At 39.4% G+C, this 24,154-nt stretch overlaps 1 protein-coding gene across 5 annotated transcripts in view; it reads right to left on the bottom strand.

Moving 5' to 3' along the window:
* The window catches only part of LOC114873811, a 49,112-nt gene that overhangs the window by 7,707 nt on the left and 17,251 nt on the right, over window positions 1–24,154 (bottom strand). For 4 of the 5 annotated variants that reach the window (XR_003788995.2, XM_046286615.1, XM_029182529.2 and 1 more), the window contains 2 exons: window positions 8,611–8,737; window positions 7,745–7,915 (listed from right to left, as the gene is read on the bottom strand). Coding sequence is in view for 4 of the 5 variants with exons in the window: in XM_046286615.1 (XP_046142571.1) it covers window positions 7,745–7,915; window positions 8,611–8,722 (283 nt within the window). In the remaining variant the exon portion in view is untranslated. Of the gene's footprint in view, window positions 1–7,744; window positions 7,916–8,610; window positions 8,738–8,925; window positions 9,029–24,154 lie in introns of all 5 variants that reach the window. The other variant, XM_029182538.2, reaches the window with a different exon arrangement.

The raw sequence follows: 24,154 nt of genomic DNA, 5'->3' as shown, positions 1-24,154 counted from the left end.
GGGAACGTGTCTTGGACTGCGGTCGAGTTAGAATGAATGGAATCAAGATGAAACTCCAAATAAGTATAAAGGTCGTTTGAAAAAAAATATTGAAGAAAGTTCTGCAGAGTATACCAAGCTTTAACTGATATTAATGGATCAATAATAATAGAATTTTTGGACAAGCAAAAATGAAAAGGTTTGAAGGTAAATAGGAAACTAGAAAAGTAAAGAATTAAATATTTTGGAAATGGTAAATTATTTTTCATTATTTTGTTTTGAGATTAGTGTAAATAGTATAAAATGATCGAGGAATTAGAAGAGAAGGATTCAGACGAATCTGGACGATCAGTGTCACGACCTTAGATCGGTAAATATGCGCACGGAGTTCGTGCCATTTTCTCTTTGGGAACACGTGTGCCGTCTTCAACAAACGTGCGTACTTGTCGAGGAAAGTCTAAAGATCTACGAGACTCTCCCTTGAGCTTTCTCCTTAAGGAACAATGATGCCCTACTAAGAGCAACCAGGCCGGTTGAAAAGTTCGTAAAGGATCTGCTTGTCGAGTGTCTTTGCTTCGTGTTCGTTGTTTAAATCATTGGATAAGGTGAATATCATTCACTATTTTAAGGTTTTCAAATTCGAATATTTAAAAAATTTGGTATTAGAAAATTCTAGGACTTTAAGGGGCTAAGGTTCTAATTTTCTAAAATTCTTAGATTCTATGATTCTAAGATTCTAAGTTTCTAAGATTCTAAGATTCTAATTTTCTAACATTCTAATACCCTAATTTTCTAATTTTTTAATATTATAATAATCTAACATTCTAATTTTCTAATATTCCATTATCTTAATATCCTAATATTCTAATATTCTAAAATTCTAACTCTGCCCACCCCCTCTAAAAATCTCATTTCCGCTAATGAGTATCAGTAGCGTACCATTTCCAATCGAGCGAGCAATTCCAACGTGTCGCATAATTTTGATATTAGATAATTCTAATACCAGTTATCGCGCAACCAACCGGGAAGCAGTCCGTTAAAATGACGATTTCTATGCTGTGAAATAAACAGTCCTCGAAATAAATCTGTTCTGCGAAACACTTTCAACAATTTATCGACCCATTAAACGGACAAAATGAACAAACCATATGTTGCTAGACTCGATATTATCCTATAAATTTTTCTCATCGTCCAATAACGTCCATATCTTCTCCACGTGGAAAAACTAGAAACATTTCTTCACCACAAATTCGCCTTAAATTATGTTCGATGCTGTCACAGAGAAATGTACATTGTTTCTGTATTGTTTATAAACCAGTTGGCTGACGCGTTATAGGTGACAGATAATTTAAACATCCTCTTAAATGTTTAATAGAGAACGGCATTTTCCGGAATAACCCGTTCTACTCATTACGAGGCATTCCAACCGAGTGTACAGTAGGTACGTTAAACACTTAAATCTTGATAAACGGGGAAGCATTATCCTATTGCGCTCGCTCGTTAAGGAACCGGTACCATCGACGCGATTTGCGATCGTGTTTAGTCGCGCGATGCGATTTATATTTTATACATTTCCCTCTTGAAATTACCATAATTCTTGCATTATACAATAAAGCTAAAAATTTTGACCCGAACCATCAAAAGGGTTAAAATGTCCATATCGATTCTATTAGACTGTAAGGATAGGAAGATTCACGAAAGATTGGATTGTGTTCTCACTTTCATGAAGAGGCCACATCGAAGCGGTTCTTTCATTCAACTCTTCTCGAACGTCGGTGTTTCCTCATTAAGGCGGCCGCGATTTACGATAATCGACGGCGGAGAGCAATTAACGCCGGCAGCTCTCTTCTCGGTGTCCCCGTTTACTCATAGGATCGCGTTGCTCCGGCTACCTGCGTCTTCGATCCAACATCGGATAACGACTCGTTGATTAACGATCAGCAAGCTCGACCCGAAGAAACGAGTCAACGGGGACGATCCACGACGATGAACCCTGACCTTCGACGAACCACCACGAATCCACGAAACCGTACCGTGTCCCCTAACCGCGCTGATAGATAGTGTCACTCGGAAATAGGAATCGTGGAATTATGGGACCGCTGGTGATAAACCGGGGCCGAGGTTACCTCGAGTCGGCTGTATGTCTTTTATCGCACTTATGGAAAGCGTTTCACTGTAGGCAATTAAATTTTGTAAAAATTGTATTTGGAGGGAGAAATTGGAATATGAGAGCCGCTTGAAATTTAAAAATTATGGAATTCTAGAATTTTGAAATTGTAGAATTGTAGAATTCTGAATATTAAAATTTCAGAACTTTAGAATTTAAAAATTGTAAATTTATTAGCACCGAAGCGAAGATAATGAATAGCATAGACAGAATAATTACAGGTAATCATAAAGCCTGGCTATTAGTTGTAAATTATCCATTACAGCAAACACCTGTAAGTAATATATTTCGATGCATATTTTTTTCAAATCCAAATATGAATTAAGTCTGACTAATTACTGCTTACACCACTGATATTACATGTCCTATGGGATTCAGCAATTAACAATCTTTTTTCGACGACGTAATGAAAGGGTTGTAAGAACGTGCAAACTACATCATCTTACTGGTCGCAAGATGAGGATCCACTGGACACGGTTGGCAAGAAAGAGATATTGTTTCTTGCGGTACTTTCGATCAGTGGTACCGTGTGTTCTGCTGGTCTCCGTTCATCGAATCCAGCCGTATTCTCGCGAATCGGTTATTTATCGGTCACATAGAAGATGCGAGCGGCCTTGGGGACCGCATGAGACACACGACCGTTTGACCCTGAAGAACCACGGCTAGCACCGGTTCGACTTGACGATTTTTCCCATTGCTTACCACCGGCTTACAAACCAGACGCTGTTTAAAAGGGATGCATACATGACTATTTAATGCGTCTATTTAAAACCATTCACGAGTTCACTGGGCAGAATTATTCGCGCGAAACCGTGCACGGTTATCTAACTGTAAATTCCCTTTTGCGACAAGCGCTACTGTTTTATTCATGGATAATAAATCGACAAATTTCGAATACGGCAGAAATTCGAGGTTCGAGGATTCCAATGGAAACCTCGTTCCCAGGCGAGGAAGAAAATTCGCTAGGGGACGGAATGAAATATCATCGTCACACGGATTCCTCACGGATTCGCCTGTTTCGAGGAACAGGTAAGACTGGTACCGTTTCTTGTTTGCTGTGGAAAACTGGCGGCAATTGATGAGAGGAAAACCTGTGAAATTTATGGGGATGCCCTGTCGTCCCAGTGACGCGACACGGGGCTGCAAAAAACAGCTGTTCCCGGTGGCGAAATAATTGATGTTCTTGCACGGTTCGCTGCATACCATCGGGATAATTTAATGGGATAATCATCGCGGTAGGTTGTTGTTATCTTGATTTTCATCAACGCGAAAACCATTCAAGGAAAATCTATCAACTACGTGTAAATATGAATAATGGTTTCGCTAATATTTCGTGGGCGTGATGAAGGCAATTACGAAGAAAATGGAATGATGGATATCTGTATCTATAAATGAATCTTTTTTCGATGCACGAACAGTCGGATGACCGGAGGGAATCGCATTAGTCGTTGAATATTAAGTATCTCGTTGATGGAGGCGCGATTAAGGTTTCGAGTGTGGAATTGAAAAAAATTCAAGTATACAGCACGAATACTTGAGATATCATCGATTGATTCTCGCAAGAATCGTCCGATAATTCTACTTGGAAACTTGTAACAGTAATTTTATACCAACGTCTACTTCCGGACGAATCAGTCTTCTATCATTTTTCCAGGGGATATTAGATTTTTCCTGGATAATTGATATTAGAATTGCGTGCGTCGAGTTATATCGGTTTAGAGGTCTTCGAAAGATTAAGGTCACAGTTGTAACACGGAGAACAATGGAATACCATTAAGATTTTTATCAAGTTCGATTGGAATTCTTATTAAATGCAAATGGTTTCTGATGTTCCCTGCTACGAATAAATCAAACGTATGCAAATGATATGAAGACACAGGAATGTTATTGCAAGATTCTGAATTATTGGAGGCAGACGTTCAGGTGTCCTTTGGGTGCTCGACAACGAACGGAAATTAAATTTCACGTGTACAACACGGGAAGGTACGGCGATTGCATCATTACTGGAGCGGTTTGTTGCAGCTCCGGGGCTCAAACTTACGAGATGAGATCTCCGAGTGACCTTCTTGGATGAACTCGAAGAATCACGTAGATGTACTACTCTACGGATGCATTATGCACTTTCAAGTACTTGATGAGTTCTTTGATTGTTATCGTCAAAGTTTGCTTTGGGAAATTGGGTATTCAGGGTAATCGAAAAATAATTTTAACATCGTGTCTCTGGTCAAAGGGTTAAATAATTGGGACCTAAACAAATAAATAGTGTTAGAAATCCAATTACATGCTAATGTTTGCTAATAAAATATCTACCAACAGCTTTAAAACCGTGGAATGGAATCAGTGAATAGGCTAAGGTCGTGTCGGGTCGTGGACAAAGTTCATGCATTAGAAAAGTGCATTCCAAGGAATCTCTACGATTCTATGCAAACCGATAAACTATCATGGGAATTACCTGGACGATTTAATTAAATAACGTCACTGAGATTTGATTTTGGAATGATGATTATAACATGGATATCATACGCCTGAATAGAGGAATGAAATTATAGTGTACACTGAAATATTAATCCTTTCTCCCCGACGTACATCAAATCTGAAGCGATACACGAAGAGTTTCATAGATGAGAAAGATATTGCGGCAGGTAATAAGCTTTCTGTGGATGCATTTTTCTAATATTACACGAATCCGCCTCTTGCACGATGAATAAATTACAATCGCGATTGAAAACATTCCTACAGGTTTCTACTATTGTTAATTAATAATTCATAGTAGTTTTACAACGTGGATTGTAGTTTCATGACGTTGACAGTTTCTACAAGACCACCTTCAAAAATCTTTTTCAAACATCATTGTACATATATTCTATGGATGTCGTTGCATAGAAAATCATAATTCTTTGTGAACCATGTTAGGGAGGTCTTGAAAGACACTATTGTACATTTATGCTCAGTCAGAATTTCCATTTGAGGATGATACTCTACAGTGTTTCATCGAATTAAAATTTTCAGTTTAATTAGTCTAATAATAAAGCGATCAATCATTCGAGGACAAGTGCTCTCAATGTAAGACCACCAATGGTGATCCATACTCGATCAGGGTAGTTTTTAATAAGGTAAATAAGGGATTGTAGGATGACGGACAGTGGTCATTGATTTCGGATCGTGATCCACACGCATGACGTGCACTAATCAGTGTAGATGATGTATCATCCAATCTGCCTGGTATTATGGAACGAACTTTAATAGGTGCCGCGAAACGTGCACGGATCCCATAGGGATCAGAAATCGTGAAGGTATTCCATTATTATTCATAGCTTGCGATCAATCGACGAGCTATTCAACAAATCACGATTTTCTATGATTATCAAGAATCTTTCGTCTGACTGATAAATATTCAAAGGTCTTCTTAATTAAGTACCTTCTATGGTAATAGAGATATAAACTCAACCGTGTATCGAAAACCTTGTCTATCTTTCCCTTCGTACAATTTTTAATCAATTTAAAAAATTTGTTGATTAATTTGTTTTGCTAAAAGTCAACAGGGCACGAATCGAAAGTATTAGCTGTAACAAAAGTCCACTGTCTCTATTTTTCTATGAAAATTTTTGCTGAAATTGCATAAAATGATTATACAGGATTTCCTCATTAATTTTATCACGACGACGAATTCCGCAAGGTTTTTTCCACACCTCCCTGTATCTCATTCGTGCATCAAAGTTCCCAGGGTGTCGCCTATGCTTTCGAGTCGTGGTTTTCACGATCCTAGAAATTCGAGATCGTTTCTACGAGTTGCCAGAGGTCGTGTGATTTCACGAACTGGCAAAGTGAATATATTTCACCATACAAAGTCGCAAATCCACGTGAGATCTCTAATCGCTAATTTACAACTATGCAGGTAAGTACCTTCTAGCGCGAACACTTATCATTGCGACAATTTCAGTAAGAATTTCTCTTGAACATCTTCAATTTTGAATTTATTTCTTAAGCGCAGCTCGATTTATTTTTTATGTCCAGAGGGTTAATTTGTACCTCAGATACCATCTATAATTACTCACAAGGAAAATTGACATTGATGTAATAATTGATACACAAAATTAAAGGAAGGCAGTTTGCGGAGTGATTAAGTCTTCATAATGATACTATTTAAAGTGACTTATAATGAGTATTTAAATCGTGTCTGTTACACGGTCATTTAAGAATTGAACGAATCAAAAATGGAAAATACAAGGTTTGTAGATTGGCTTCAAGGGAATCTTTCTTACCTACTAATTTGCTACTGAAAGCAGAGTCTCCACGTTTCAAATTGCAAATTAATCCAATTAGTCCATTAAGTTTCACCCTCTGATTATGTTGATTTAACTGCATGTCTTGCTTGCTGATCATGCAGATCGATTAATTTATGGACGATAATGAAGGGTCCCTTTCAGCTTCAATTCATTAGGCGGATCGAACTTTAATTTTTCGTTTGTAATTATCGTGAAAGAAGGGCTGCAGCACAGGGGTGGGCCAGGTACCTTAGTTTCGTTAACAAGTATTAGAATTTTACAATTTTTGAACTTTGCAATTTTAGAAATTATAGGAATTTAAAATCATAGACTAATAAGGAAGTTAATTTAATTTTTTTATGGAGGGGCAGACCCACCCTTGCTTCCACATAATTACTCCAATTAACTTATTTAGACCCATCGAATTTTCTTCGCTCCAATTCGCACCCCAACCCACCCGGTACAGTTACCCAGAAATTATAGAAAATTAATTATATCCAATTACCCTGATCTAACTGTAACGCCCAGAATAAAGGGACAACAAAACGTGAAGCGTTTATGATTTTGCCGCGGTCAAGTTGGAAGCGCGTTGTACGAGAACGATTTGCTCGAAACAGCTGGAGCAATCATTTCTGATGACACGGTTCAATTGAAAACAGTACGTGCAGGTAACTGCTCGATCACGGTTGAAGGAAATTTCAGCTGAGAGCACGATGAAGTTCGAAATAGAATTCATAAATTTCTGCAACTTCTCTATCATTACTTATACATTGTATCCTGTGAAATGTCCCTCGTGGAAGCTACAATCTCCAGTATTTCGATTTACGAAGGACTAGTTACTTGTAGGGTGAAAGGTTAAGTTAATGACACTTGAGATAGTACCGCATTCAAAGGAAAACACTTGAAAACAGCATTCTCGTACAGCTAATTTAAAGTTTAATATCTAATCGTTTACGATTCATTTATTTCGCATATTGTCAACGGATGCAAATTAACCCTCGGACGGCGGACCATGGAGAGAGCCTCTTCCAGCGGCGCCTAGGAGTGCAAAGGAGTTTTTTAAAGAACCAAAAGAAAAAAAAAATCACAGGACTTCTGAATCGCGATTCAGGTGATCGCGGACGAAATGAGCCATCACGAAACGCACCACGAGTGTTGTACCGTTGGGTGCACTCGATTCTTTCTGACCGTATAGACGATATCGAATTAAATAAAAAAGAAGATACCACGAAGGTTTCGTTCGTTTAAGATCGAAAGAAAAAATTTGCATTCGTTCTCCTTGATTATTTCTAACGAGAAATAACCGTACGAGTGGAGGATTAAAACGGCTTACCATGAATATCATTCACGCAGATGTGAAGATCCTCCCGGAAGGTAGGGAGACCGTAGTTGCATTGGCAGGTGCAGGTGTTGTTCGGAGGAACGAGTCCTGCCGTTGAAGGACTACGCGTGTAGGGGCTCGCTGTGCCGCTGCTAAGCACCGTGCATGCCTCCGTGCAGGATCCTGAACAGGTATAATTTTCGATTATTTCGAATAATTTAACCTTCTAGAGAAATGAAAAAAATTTAACAATTTTCCAAAGTATTTGACCCTTGAACGAAGGAGATGGGTCAGTCATAAGTCGGACTTAAGGAGCGTTTAATGAAATAACACAAAATTTGAAAAATTACTAATTAAATTTTAAATCTAAAATAAATACTGGGTCTGCAAAGACATGATTTTTTAATTTTTTCTTAGGTTTATAACAAAAAGCGATCGCGAAAGAAATGCTTATTCGAAGAAATGTGCGTGAAAGTCCTTTCGTTTTGCAATCGTAGAAACTTCAGTCGTTTCACTCGTGCGAGTAACTGTACCAGCGCGCGTAATTCGAAGATGAATTTCTAAGATGAAGAAATTCGCATGGCGGTGCGGGCGCGACGTATAGTCCAGGTGAAATACAGCTGTCAAACCGTTACATCGTGATTTCACGATAAATATGTTGCAAACTTCTTTTTCTCGGGCAAAATCTCGATGAAACATACTCGTTTCAACTCTCGTTCAATTTTTCTATTTTTTTTCTCAAAATATTCCGTACCGTTTCTCGACACTGCAAATCATGATTACGCAATTTACAGTTTCGTTCCGTCGCGAAGAGAAATGGTGACGAAGGTTACTCCACTCGAGAAGAGGTGTATAATTGCAGCCGGAAGTCGGCTTACCTTCCAATGTGAAAATGTCTCCATCGGAGTGCCTGATGACCGAAAGCTCTTGACAACGCGCAGTCTCGAGAACGTTCAAGAAGCCCGCGAGGAGGAGAACTAGAAGACGCATCTTCCACACAGCATTCTGAAACAAAGTGGAGCGAATTACCGTAAATTTTCATGCTAAACGTGAGCGACGAAGAGGATATAGTTTGTCTTTCGCGGTGACGGAAAATGAAAGAAATTATAATGTCCCAAAGTCAAATGGAGATATCTTGATTTTTATCACAATTAGCCATGAATCATACCTCTAAATTGCCTGTAATTATTTACCTAGTAATTGCTTGACGTATTAAGGGTTGTACGACTTCAGCAGACGCGGTGATGAAATTACAGTAACTACAAGGTTAAAATAGACGCGCGGCCCCTGGGTCGACTGGAATTAATGAGAGAAATTAATCAGCATTAAAAGCCTCTCAGCGATCAGCTGTTGCTGCTGGACGTGTCGCATGAAATCTCTTTCTTGCCTCCCGCCATCGAACTGTTCCTGGCACTTAGGGAATAAATCTTGCCGATGGAAAAAAAAGTCGCGTGCGCGGACTTCCTCGCGTTTCTAAATCATCCCTGTCAGCGAATTTTATGAAATAAAAAAATTCCTTGCCGTTATTCGTAATCGATTCGATGAATCGAAAAATGGAAACGTAACAAAGTATGATTGAAAAATCAAGTTTCTCCTGTAACGGTATATTTATACTGTTAATAAATTGAAGAGATAGTTTCTCGAAAGAAGAGACAAATTACAGACAATAATTGATAAATTGACGAGGAAAGTCGTCGAATGTGAAACGGTGAAGTTTCTTAAACACGTGCGGTAGAATTACCGCAAGTAGTAGCTTGTTACACGGGTCATGTTACTTCCGTGGCCAAAAAAGTCTGCGAAGAATCTTCTTACAAGGTGGAATGGTATCCGAAGCGAGTACACGGTCGCGGTAGTTGCATAAATTGCACGTTCGATGCGTGTCGCGAGCGGCGCATCAACGCGACGCGTGTCCGCGTTATGCACAATCGAGCGGATGGCACGCGTATGATAAGCCCCTTATGGAAAACGCGCGGGAATTCCTTTTCCAAGGTTCAGCGAATTTTTGCGCTTTTTCTTTGATTACTTCTTGGGTTCTGAATATTCTTTTTCGTTTTGGAGGATTTGGAATGATAACGATGGGAATTGAATGAAAATCTGGAGGAAAGAACTTGAGAATTCTTAAAAAATCTAATAGGAAAAATTAGAAAATTATTAGAAAATCAAATGGCATAAATTAGCAAATTATTGGAGAACCTAATGGCAACTTCAATCAAATGTAATTATTACAAAAAGAACTGGAACATGTTAGTCCTGCCAATGGTACCAATTAACAGCCTCATTACCTTCTAATTACCAACTGACTGAATAGCTCCACTCGTGAGCGATACCGTTCAATTCCCTCTCTTATGTCAATTGAAATTTACAGCACAGTATCTCTCCCTTTACGACTCTATTGATCTCTTCCTAATAGAATAACTCTTCCTAGAACTAAAAGAAATGACCAATTTGTCATAATGCAATATAAATCACTGTAATACGACTGAAAAAAGAAATATTAATTCAATAAAACATTTAAACCTTTGTTAAGTCCGAAGCATCTATTAATGACACTATTGACGATTTTACTGGCGTTAGTTTCAAAATTTCAGAACTTTGAAAGAACATTGACACGAAAGCAAGTGGTGACGTTATGCTGATTTGTCACGATCCTAAAATTTTTATTGAAGATTTTTAAATTTTATGTACAGAGGCTTTAGTTGATCAATCCCCCATCGTTAAGAGAGCTGTCATAATGAATTACGATTGGGACTTAAGCTCTAACAGGTGTTGAGGGATCAGGGTGCACTATTTCACGTAACAGAAAGAAAATTTACGATCGACAGATCGCGTTTTACGAAACGATTACGGCAAGGCTCTTCGATCGTTAAAGTGGAAGGAAAGGACCGACATTAGCATATCTCAATAAAAATTTGATATATTTGATTTTAATTCCTCGTGGCTGGAATTGGCTGTGCATTTAAATTCCAATTAATAAGACCATGTGTGGTCGAGCGAATTTTTCTTATTTCTTATCAAACCTAATATTTAATTTTCAAATTAAATGTTAATTGCAGTCTGAGACTATGAAAGAATTAATCATATTCAGTTTAAAACTCCTTACAATTGAATTGCTTGAGAAGAGAGTATCAAATCCTCGTCACGAAACACGCATGTATCTCCATTTTCCCTTCAATGTTCTGCATAATCCTCTGCTAATGCAACCTGAATGCAGCTGATAAATGCACTGCAATTTTCCTGATAGCGCATCGTTCGTAAGGACTTAATTATGAATGGCCTGGATGAGAATGTCGTTAACTTGAACCGCAATAACATTTGTAATAACATATAAATCTGTTTCTCGGATCTCGAATATCACCGACACAGCAAATTCCATTATTTAATATTCATCATTCGGACGATTATTTTTTATACAATCAGGTAGTCGGATCGCGAGTTAACCCTGCCTTTTCACGGACACGCGTCGTTCGATGATAATCAGCCACGGTCCGCGGGTGCGTGATACGTTTCCGGTTTATAATCCGAGATTATGCAAAGCGAAGAGGTCGTGGACGAGCAAGGATGAAGAGCAGATTGTAGATGGCACGTGACCGATTGCACTGCGAAATGGCGCGTTCTGTGTCAAGGTAGATTCCTCCAGAGATTGCATCTACGTCACGTGCTGTATAGCAATACGGAATTCGTCTTCCTTTTCGAATTTCTCCATTGTCTGTTTCGCGCAAGACCGCTTCATATTGATTTATTTTTATCCGACTTCGAAAAAGGATTCGATCGGTATATTTTTTTTTGTGGACCAATCGGAACGAAATCTATCGCATCTTGTAGAATATATCTCCCTTTCATTTAATTTATTTCTCCAATCATTACCTGTTTCCTACCGATTGTCTTAAGGATATAATAAATTTAAAGGAAACGAGGATGTCACTGAAAAATTCCACCGATCACGTACAATAGAGTCAATGATCCCTCGATCACAGATTTCGTCACGGACGATCCGTGTGCATCCTTTCGATGGTCAATGGCGAACGGACTCCCGTCTTCCTGTTATTTGCTGGTCGGTCCCTTTAATAAAAGGCAAGGCGTCGCGAATTTGCCCAAGTGGTTCTTCGAAACCAACTTATCCATTACACATCGGTGACATACGAGCAAATCGAATGATTCGCAAATGAGAGACACCATTTTTCTTCAGATACCACGCGCGTGTTCGATGACACTGGCCGAAGTGCTCCTTTTACAAGATGTTTCATAAAATGTTGGAATAATTTTTAAGCTAAAAGCCTTTTAAAATCGAGCTCCTTAAGATAATCTTCGAGTTTTACTTCGATTTATCGTGTCCTCCTTTTTTAATTCAATCGTGCAGGAGGGGATTATTGGTGAAATTTGAAATTGCCAAGATTCTAAGGGAATTATGGTTGAGATTCTAACACGTCGATGGTTCGATCGAAGCATCGGGTAAGAAGATAACTTCCTCGTTTTTCCATCCAGGGAAACGCGTTCCCTATCCCATAAAACATCCTCCTAAACATTTTTCTCCCATTATGTTGTTAATCTCTCTATTGAAACCGGTGCGTCGGCGCGTATTACATTATTAAAATACCGTTTCGCGGGAGTTTCTTAATCCTTGGACCGTTAGTTTTGGCGAAGAACAAGCTGTCGCGATTACATCCCCGGTAAAATATTAAATAATAGTGTTAAATTACGTGCTTTGCCCTTACCCACGCTCGGAGCTGCTTTTACTCGCTTCCATCACTTTGCTTTTTAATCATCCTTCCTTCCATTTCATTTAACCCGGAGAAACTTCAACTACGAATTACATTTCAGATTGCAAATTTTGAAATAATTTATTTCTAAGAAATATAAAACATTTAGGAAATGAATCTGTAAATAATTTTCCTTTAGGATTATACAAAACTGATGGGGGATTAGCAGAGTTAAATGTCGGTGTACTTTCGTAAGGAATTGTAAATTCCTAGGAAGGACAATATCGAGCCAGGTAATACTATCGGTTTACAACTTGTATACGAGTAACACGTGTGTAAAGCACGTGTTTAGAGAGCACCGAGTCCCACGATGCAATAGGAAGATGGTTCTGTTCTAATACGGAAATGCTTCGGCAATGATTGTGAGAAGGGACAGGAAAAATAGTGTTATAGGATCCCTGACAAGGTGTTTTCATTACCCCGAACACGGTTCTCAAAGATTCAGGCTGAACTATTTTTTCCTTCAACACGAAACGAAATGTATCAGATCTGGTTTCAGCATGTCCATGCGTAGAAAGCGGTGGTTAATTCTATTTATTTCCTTCCATTCTGGGTTAGTTAACACTTGTCGGATCGGTTAGGAACCGACTCTTAAGCAGTTTCATTTTTCTCGAAATCAAAGCTTTCCCTTTTTCCAGGTGAAACATTCGAAAAATTCCTGCTCATCGAGCGGTGAGTTCATTTTTATTAACCGATAAAATTCGGTAATTATGTAAATGATCTGGAACGTAATGTTAGAGAAGGTTCGATCGAAATCACTGATGATGATCTTTGGTGCAGAAGGACGTGGGTAGACAGAGAAAGTTTATTCAAAATTTAATTTATATCTTTTTCAAAAATAATATTTTTTCAAATGAAAAATTAACAATTCCCTGTTTCTTCATCTTCCACCTCGACTTCTAATCTTAAATAATTTATTTTCAAAGTTTACCCTTAAAAATGCCACTGTCGAATGTTTTCACACGTCAGCATCGCGTACCCAGCGCAAACTATCATGGCAACTAAGAAATCTCTTCAGAATCGAAAGAGAAAAGCCTTCTCCCTGTTTGCTAATCCACACAGCCTGTTGACGGAGCTGCGGTTCCCATCATCTGCTTCCTCCTTCTAATATTTGTCAATTTAAACTTCCAATCCTGGAAGCTGCTAGTTTGTTCACTTGTTCAAACTGGCAGTCCGCCGAAGAGAAACTCGAGAGAATTCCATTTCGATCGAAGCGAAAGTCAATTATTCGCCTGTGAACGAACTTAAGTTCACCATCCTCCGAATCGAGGAAGAAGAACGACACTTTCCGCTTCTTCGGGAATTCAAATCTGCTCGATCGTTTATCGGCGATTTTAAGAACCGTTTGTTGACACGTTAGACTATGGCATATGGTCGAGAGGTGATTCCGTTGATAAACCATGAAACGTTTTACCATTCGTGGGTTGCAACTTCATCGTCGTTCTTGCATTGTAGAATTTTATTATAATTAATTGCCTTCTTCTTCGAATCTCGTAGATGTTTAATGAGTAACGTCGGTCTTCGTCTTAATTTTCGCTACTTATGCTCGCACGAGCAGTTGATATATTGCTTGGAACGGGCTGGCTGCATAATTTATAGGATGACTTAGCGGTAAACGGGAAACGGAACACGTGAAATCGTAGATTGCGCAATGGAACCAATTTTATCCCGTAGGAATTGTAGGAGGAACGAATGAAGCCCGCATTGCGAACACTTGTGACCGAATCAAGCATTCGTGATAGGTACATTCAGCAGGATATCTTCTTCTTTAGGAAATCTCGAGCTTCGAACTGATACGCCACAAGTGCCATTTTATGCTACTTTTTATCATGTTAGTAATGAATAATCGATGTTAGCAAACTTCTCTTGTAAACTGTTTAACTTCTTTTTCCACGATGATCATGTCGCTTCATCCATACAAAATTAGAGATTTTTTTTCCTGATTGACAAGTTGCTCAAGAAACACGGTTTTTACCTCTAATCAAATTCACTAACCGCATCAACCGGTAAGGTGAATCTACAATGTTCGATCGACGAGGAGATAACTTCGCGAAGAACTAGCGACTTCCGTTGAAGAACACTCGTGAGCACCGATACCCTTTTTCGTCGACATTGCAGTTCACCAAAGATGTAATCCAGTAATTTTATGATCTACATGTACTAACTTTTGAGTAAAATTTAGGTCCGGACATATTTAAGTAAAGAAAAATCTTTTGATGAATCTGTGTTAATTTAGATCATTACTTTTCCGTTCAAAATGTACTTTGTTTCTTGCGAAATTGAAAAATTACCGTAGGTATTTAAACGTTGGAATTTGTTAGTTTTACAATATGTTAACTTAGGATCGCGTCGCCAATGAAACCATCGGTGGTTGATAGCTGAGGAAGCCGAAACACCACCCTTTCCTCTAACGTTGACAAAAACATTAAATTTGTTTCCTGAGAATTATTTTTCAAGTTGCAAAAGTTAAAAATTTTGGAATTTTTAAGATAGGTTTATTTTTTTTATATTTTTTTTTAGGAGCTGCGTCGCCGAGAAAGGTTATTGATGATACATTATTTCTGCAGGAACTTAGTATTGAAAGCAAGCATTGCCGAAGGCTGCACATGTATCGTGAATCAGTCTTCCAATGACTAATAATAATTAATTTCAAGACGTCCGCAGTCGAAGTTCCTCACAGAAATTCAATCATATTTCACCCGAAAGGCGTCAATCTTCGCCGATAGATTTCAGATTTAAGACGAAATTATTCGCCAGCCGGTTATTTTATACGAAAGTCCGGTATACGGTTACAAGAAGGATAATTTCGACGGAGAATTCGGGTAACAGGTAGGACGTGCAAACATCCTCGAGCGTGGCCATCGGCGACACCAAGTATCGTGAATCACGTCTCGACGAGGAACGAGCAGACAAATTGCTCCTTCAAACCGAGTCGTATTTTTCAGGACGCGAAACGATAATGATCGTCGACCATCTTCATTTAGAGTTTCGAGGAGAAGCGCACTTGGCACGCTTCCTACTGACTTACGGTTCGTAATTGGTAGTCGGAACCGACGGCAGTCACTCTGTACGTTCGTCCTCTTTCTGGCACGGGGCTGAAACACGTCGACCCCCATCTTCATGGGTGTTCGCGAATTTACTGCAACATCGATGCGTAATTTACGATCGTCGCCAACCGGAGGAAATGAGACTAAACTTTTCCAGTGAAACGTAAGAACGACGTTAATGCCGGCTTTCGGTGACGCAAAACCGATTCGAGTTGAAATATCGGCCGACTCGCGTCACTCCGCTCGGACGCACGATTGTAAATTAAGCCGGGTTTCTTTTCGAAGGTGAATACTTCCATCTTGGAAATTCTATTGCTTCATCGATGCACGATAAGAAATTGAAGCGGTTGCTCTGGCAATTTTCTGAATTTTAACCCTGAAATGGCGGACCACGGAGAGAGCTCTAACTTTAATCTAATTTTCTATTGCATTTAAAAATTATTATCACGTCGAATGAAAATCCTAATTGTTGCTGATTCAGCAACGCACTCTCATAATAGTATCACTTCTAATGGTCGAGCATCATCCTCCTTGAAAAGGCTAATGGAAACTGATAGTCGTAGCGAAAGAAAAATGCCCGAACGCGTGGAATTGCTTGCTACGTGATTTTAAGCCGGGAAAAATGATCGATAACTGATGGTGAACGTACGGGAACACGAAGGGTAATGTGGGAACAGGCGATAGCTAATCGCGATCGTATTCACGGACAGCCATAAACATTTCGAAAAGCACGAGTTCACGAACATAGGTCATATTAAGCTTGCTTTGCATCCGAGCGATCATCAATCCAGCGTAAGCATCGTCCCTAGGTTCGCAGGGAACGTTTGATACTCCACGCGGGTTTCCTCTTCAAAAAGGAGATGGAAACTCGAAACGCTGTTACTAACGGGCTACGTCGATGCTCCACTCGAGAATCGTAAATAAGAGGAGAGTCCGCAACTTGTCTTGCCACGGCGATGCCATCGATGTTTCTCCTTTGACGGTAACCTGGTCCCCATCGCTAACGCTGCTTTCCTATTTTGAAATTATAATATCTTCTCAACTTTGTTGCCATAATTTCGAGGCGGACAAACTTCCATGAATCGATATCGATCGATCATTCTATCTAGTGATTTACCGATCCACTTGCTGGATTAGCCCTCATGATTCCTTTTTCAAAATTCATGAAGATTATTAATTAACCCTTTCAGGACCACCTTTTTGTTCCTAGTTTTTTCTTCAATTCGGAATTAATTTGAGAGTACTTTTTAGACTCTTGAGATTCCAAGTTATATAATTCTCAGATAAAAACCTTTAGATAATCAATAATTTGTTCGGAAGAAAAATGATTTTCTAGGTAAACGTTTCAGTCAAGGAAAATCCGCTTTCCTCTCTGTCGAGGATCATTAAACACCTGTCCGAAGGTTTTCCCCGTTAAGAATGAACCCATGCGCGAAGCTGAAAATGGATACTCGCTGCGCTAAGGAAGTTGCTACACGAAACGGTTAAATTGTCCAGGTGAAACGATGTTTTCGCGTAGTAATAACGGTGGCGAGGAAGGACGAACCGAAGAGGAGTAATTTAAGCGTGAAACGAGACGCTGTTGTCCGGCTAAAAATCGCGGCCGCGTTAAGAGGAACGCGGGAGCGCAGTAAAGAGCGGCGAAAAACGACCTTCGATATCTCTGGTGCATCGGGAATTTTAACGGATAAAGGCACTTCCAGTAAGCGATCCACGAACGAAAAAAAGAGAAAAACTGGACGACGGGGTTTTTATGCAAATCTCAGATTAAGAGTTCCCGCGATGCGTGGAACGCGATCGACCGACCACCGGTCCACGGCAATAACGTTTTACCGAACGCGAACAGGGCCGAGATAACTGGCAGCGTGTAATTATGAAGATCAGCCATCGCTTTCGGCACCGTGAACTCTTCTTACTTGAGCTTGGCCCGTCCCGATCACTCGAGTGTTATCATTCGAAAGGTCACAATTGCTTGTGTGTCAAACTTTCCTGGAGGATCCAGAATTACCTCCATCGATTACATTGGCACAATATTTTTCAATTATTTTCACCCTGGAGCTTAATTTTTGATTATGGTATCGGTGCCTTTCAATCGACACAGAAATGATGACAGACTTAATTCAGACATCGCAAGAATGAATAATAATTGAATCGATTTTGTGATCATTACGTATCGAATGGTGTAATGAAATAACGCGCTATAATTAAAGGGTTAATATTGACAGGGAGATTGGATAAGGAAGGAGTAAGGACAAATGAGATCGATCAGTTGCTCGAAATGGAATTATTCCAGGTGGTGTAGGTCGAAACGATCGAACAGGGAGGAAAGGTATAATTATCGAGATTAAAGAAGTCCTGAAACAAGCCGTCGAGTACTCGTCAAACGTCCGTGACGAGTAATTGAATCGCGAACAAGCGTCTCGTGTGATTATCGGTTATTAATTTTAATCGAGTTCTCTTTGATATTCGTCCAGCTTTTACGACGCTTTGATGCCCGTTCGACGAATTGATTCGTACGTGGGAACTGGCACGAAACGAATACCGAGCCGTGTAATTAGAACGAGCTGTAATTAAAGTAAATAACGCGACAAATAACGAACGGAGGAAAAACGAGATTGCTGGTGGATTTTTGGTGGTGATAAATAACATTAAGTGATGATTTTAAAAAAATCGAAATGCAAGGGGATAAGTATCCTCAAAATAGAGAAGTTAAGAGTACAATTTTGTATTTAAAGAAAAAATGTTGCGGATTATTCGAACGGAGAATTGTTAATGATGCTAATCTTAATGAACGACTGATCAACGCTCGGTGGTATTAATAATGAGCGAAGTCTCACTGTAAACACGGAACAGTTACACGTGTTTCACGGCTGATCGAGAGCCAGCTGGAATTTATATGATAATTATTACTCTGTCCGTGAAATTATGCCGATAACAGAGAACACTTCCCTCGTAAAGATCGGTTTTGCGCGATTCGTTTCGGCTTCAAGGAATTCGTTGCCGCTTTGAATGCAGGGGCATCGTTTGAATTGCTGGTTTTAGGCAGCTCGTCCTGTGGCCAACAGGCACGTTCCGAGAAAATTGAAATGTAAAAGGACTAAATTTCAAGAATCCACGGTTCTTTGAATTCAGAGTGAAAAATTTGGACAGAAAATTGAATTCCAACAACCGATGGCCAAACAGGAAGAAAATTATTTTTTCAAAATGAAGATAATATTTTAAGATTGTTTCATTCCACGTGCAAGGAAACAATACCTTTGATAGAAATCATAAATTAATCTTTTGACATTGGGTTACACCTACACCATTAGACCCCGTGCACCTTCGCACCCCTTGGAAATTATAAGCGCACCTAGGAGATTTACAATTCCTAGAGATAACTTCCGAGTTCTTTGTCTAGAAAGACCGCCTCTGTTAAAGTGTGCATCAGCACGATTCGAACGGACTAAGCAGCACCGTAGTGGCAAGCTATGCCGTCTCGAAGCGTATCTTATGGTGAACCGTGGAAAAAAGGGGAGGCATGGATTTACAACCTTCGGCCAGGATGCTCGCCTACGTCATGACCTGCCTCCCGCTATCTTCTTATGCTTCCATCACCTTTTCAAGGCTCTACTACTAGAATCTGTGAGGGAATCGAATATTTGCGAATCGAGTGCTTGGAAATCGAATACCTGGGAATTGAGTGCTTCGAAATCGAATACTTGGGAACTGAGTACTTGAAAATCAAATACTTGGGAATTGAGTGCTTGGAAATCGAATACTTGAGAATTGAGTGTTTGGAAATTGGATATTATCGAATTGAGTGCTTGGAAATCGAATACTTGCGAATCGAATACTTGCAAATTGAGTGCTTACGAATCGAATGCTTGCGAATCGAGTAGCCGCAACGTTTCAGAACGTCCCATCTCTTCTAGGAAGTTCGACGGAGTCTAGTCACAGTAACAATCGAAGGAACGATCGGGAATGTTTGCCTAAACGAACAAGCAATAGAAAAGAAGGTAAGAATATGGGCTCCTCGCGCCAAGCAAGATAGTTTCGTGCATCTGTTTGCACGCTGACAAGCACGTAGACGTCGAAACGTGTTTCCCTGCGTCGACGATAAAGTCTGTCCAGTTGGTCCATTCGTTTCTCTATCCTCTTTGTTTGTCTTTCCTTCCCTTTTCTTACCTCCTTCTATTCCTATCCTTGCTGTTCCTCTCTTAGAATGTATCGACTTTGACTAAGCAGCTTTTGTGTACAGCACAAACCGAAGGAATTGCAAATAACGGCAGGAAGAAGTCACTGGATTCGACGTCCTTACGGTTTCAGCTATCTGTACTCATCAACAGGGTGGTGAACGATGGAGCGGAAGACAGATGACGTGAATTGAGAGGTAGAAAAGAATCAACAGCTACTTGGAGGCAACCAGAAGTGACAATTCACATTGCAGAAATGAATGACAGTAATTCATCTGTTCTTGAAGGTGATAGAAAATATGACACGTTTGCCTTTGAGGGCCTGGCCCTTCCAAAAACTATTGACTGATCCCCTTACCATTTTAGGATTCTAAAATTCTAAGGTTCTAAGGCGATCTAAAATTCCAAATTTCAAGATCCTAAAATTGTAAAATTCCCAAGTTCTCAAATTCTAAAATTGTAAAATCTTCAAGTACTCATATTTTAAAATTGTAAAATTCTCAATTTCTCAAATCCTAATATTCTAAAATTAAAAAATTCTAAAATCCTAATTTTCAATATAGCTAAACCTAGCCCACCCTCCCCAAAAATCCAAGTTTCCCACTTGGATTTTTGAAATCCAATCCGATCCCATTTTCATACCCTCCAGGTCGACGTACTCTGTTCCCACTCGCTATTCATCGATGCTAATCAATTCACTCACTTTTGATCACTTTCTTCCATCTTCCCACGTTATCTAACATGTATTACATTCTTACATTTTAATACTCTGCTTCAGGTCGTTGCCTTTTATTCAATTTTTCAACCATTTCCTTCCGTCCCAGGATGGCCAGGTGATCACAGCGACGCTGACCGATATGTCCGTTTATTTCGCGTTAAATCGACGCCGATAAAGTAAGCTCGCCAGTTACACGCGCAGGTAAATTACTTTCGTTTGTAACGGGTCCCGCAAGCGTACGCAGCTCGAAGCGTTTCACGATTGTATTTAATCATAGATCGTGCGAGTCACGGTGGCTTCCTGTGTATTTAATAAATTCGTCGCCATTATCGTCTATGTTTCCTACCGTTTCACAGCGTGAACCCAAGAATGTTGCGGTTTCGTACAGCAAAGCAGACAATTTTACTTCATTCTTCAGACCTAACCACTTGCTACCTGTTTTCAATTAAAATAACATTACTTCTCGATTACTATTGTTACCATCAAGTTAATCGTGCAATTAAATTAGTATTTAAATTACTAATTCAAAAATAATTTTCCAACTTGTTAACACGTGTCTGTCCTTACTTAAAGAGACATCCTGCACAGTTGATCAGAGAGTCAATAAAATTACTCAATGTTTCTACCTCGGATAACTTTACGAAGGATTAGCGGCAATAAACGAAGGTTGTAGTCACTCTTCGCCATGGTAATTGCTACGTTCATAAACTTCCCTGATTGCCTTTGAATCGGCGCAAAACACCGCCTCGTGGAAAACCAGTTTCCACGTGTTTGCGTATTTCGCGCAATTAACGAGCGATCTGTGCGGCACGGAAAACGACACTTTCCTTCAATCACGTTCCATCCCCCCACGTTGATCCATTAATCTCAAATACACTCGATAATTTCAAAAGCCCAACCGTAAATTAAGATAAGCGCCGTGATTAATTGTTCCGTAGAGCACTCGATCGATAGCCAGGTTGAAAATTCCTGAAACGGCACAGAGAATGTCAAAGCTCATTTCGTAATTTTGATAATTAGCAGGTGGGAGCATCGAAGACCCTTGTCACCGAGATCTAGATGGCCTGTCAAAAATGATACCTAATAGCTCTTGGAAAAAGAAGCCGAACATCAGTGTTATCCATGTCGACATACATAACTCGTGTGGCCGAACCACTGAAATATCGCCTTAATTACCTTATCTAGCGAACCGCTTGTTTCTCATTCTCGAAATCTGGAAACATCCACTCTGTCTCTCACAAATTACCGTAAAAAGTGGAGGTCCTAGCTGTGGAACTACTGCAGCCGAGGAAATTTATTATATCACAGTGTCAGCACCGTTTTATCGTCCCACGGATCTACACACGGTCCATATTTCCATTCGACCACGAAAAATCACCTAATCCACGTAGGAAAATTGTTATCCGCGTCAACGGAGTATGCACGAAATTCATGCGAGATTAGATCTGAAATAGCGATGTCGAGATACCGGAAATTCGACGGGTTCTTCGACAGACAGGTATTTTTCGTTTTTCATCGAAAGAATGCCGGACGTCTCTGGAATTTGATCGGAATCGCACGATCCGTATTATGTATAATTAAACGTTTCAATGATCATTCTAAAAAAATGCCATTAGATCAATGGATCTTAACTGGTGTTCCGTGAAGAAAATGTTCCACCAAAATATCCCATTAAGAAAATTGTGACAATTTTTTGACCTTTTTTTGCTATTGACTGATATAAAAAATATATATACTGTTTTATTTTACGACTGAGTAAAATTTTGAAAAGGTTAAGAACCATTTTACTGTGATGAAGAACAGCAGAGTTCCATTTCCTTATTTAATCACTCGCTGGGAAGATAATGGTCCGATCGTAATGGATTCAAATATATCAGTTTTAGAGATACATTAGAGGGCGAAAGAGTAATTAGACGTTTTAGAAACTTTCTCTGGGAGAGTTTTGAGAAAGCACGGTAAATCAAAGTTACGTCAAACAGATATCGTAGATAACGCGATTTAATTAATCCCCGTAATTAATCCAAGGAACGCGGGATACTCGCTGTTAATATCGCGGAAGAAGCTCTATCGGGATATTACGAAGGAACTTACAGGAGAAACATAGATTCTTAATGAGTCGGTTGTAGCGAATACCTCTTAAGGAGACATCCTGTATCGCAGGCTCAGGTGAAAGAAAGTAGCGTAACCGAGAAAAACAATGGGCGACTAGTGTCGTTGGTTTGAATCTGGTTCCTTAGTTAGGTTAATTGAATCGAGTTGGATTGTAAGGATCGCGAGGAATTTGTAGGTTTTTATATAAAAGAAAGAAGAAGAATGATGTATGAGTGGACTCGCGATTAAATCAGGCTTCACCAGGAGAATGACGATGTACAGGAGAAGACCCTGTATATATAGGCCTGTGGCGGACCACCCTTTGCGCAGTGTTTTTGCGGGAAAATTTGAATTGATATTTATTTATTATTCATCTCAGTCGTATACTAAATTTTGTGATATTTAATAATTAAAAATTATATTATTTTGTTTTTAATCTACTTTTAAAATATTATGTTATTAAAGAAATGTGAAAAATTCACATTTATCTCAAATAAAATTAAATAAACAGTGAAATGAATTTCATTCAATATTTTCTGATATACCGAGACCTCCTACAAAGTGGGCCTGAGGCTTAAACTTCCCCTTTATACAAATAACAATAAATTCCCTTGAAAATAAGGCTCTGCTTTCTTTGAATTGCCCTTCAATGGCGAACCCGAGACATGTCGTTTCGTGTATGAAAAGTGGCGAACGTCGAAATAAAGATTGCAGCTGGCGAGAACGTGACGATAACGAGCGGAAATGTGTTCCATCAATATCCACCTCGGTCCTTTTGTTTTTCTTTTTTTTTTCTTTTCTTGAATTAATACCTTCCCCGAATCGTAACAGTGAAATTTTGTAAGCTGGCCAATTTCCAACCTTTCCATCGTTCACAACCGTTATGTCTTCTGATCGAAGCAGGAAAAAGAAGGAAACGAGGGACTCGTGTTTCGTGTCTGCTCGATAACCCTCTCGTATAATTTTTATTGCGAGATTCGTCGCCACGATACTGGTGGAACGCTTTTAATACAGCATAAACATCTTAATAACTATGCAAAGAGTTCTCTATACAGACAGTATTTTTCTGCTCGCCTAATGACTGTGTTTTATACCAATTTCTAAATATCCAGTTAGTCAATCGACAACTTTATCTATTCACCGATCATCTGACAAACACTTTTGTATATTTATTAAAAAAAACTGGAAATCGTTGTTCAATCTATCACGTTCCGAATCTGTTAAAACACGGATTCTTATTTGCTTCTCGTTTCTTGTTTTCCGTTTCTCAATGATAAACACGTTTAAATCAGCCCGCGAACAGAATTTCTTGCATTCGTTTCACTCGTTCGATTTCACTTTTTCGTGGAATTTCAACGAGGCGACGATCGAACGATCGTCATCGATTGAGAAGTATCGTAGTGACGACTTTTACGAGACACCGGATTTATGGACCGCCACCAGTGTTTCTTATTTTAACGGTTCTATTTACCCGCCGCGAAAACCTGGAGATTCTCCGATTATTCCTTCGGTATTAAAAGTTTCCTTGACGACCGTGAAGGGAACGACCTTCCTTTCGTTACATCCAATTTTCCGTTAATCGTTTAGAAACATTGTAACGTCGAATCGAGAGAAGAAAACCGCGCGATCCGTAA

This window comes from Osmia bicornis, chromosome 7 (genome assembly GCF_907164935.1).
Source record: "Osmia bicornis bicornis chromosome 7, iOsmBic2.1, whole genome shotgun sequence".
Lineage (NCBI taxonomy): Eukaryota > Metazoa > Arthropoda > Insecta > Hymenoptera > Megachilidae > Osmia > Osmia bicornis.
The sequence above is the reverse complement of the archived record's forward strand: the minus strand, read 5'-3'. Positions and strand labels throughout refer to the sequence as shown.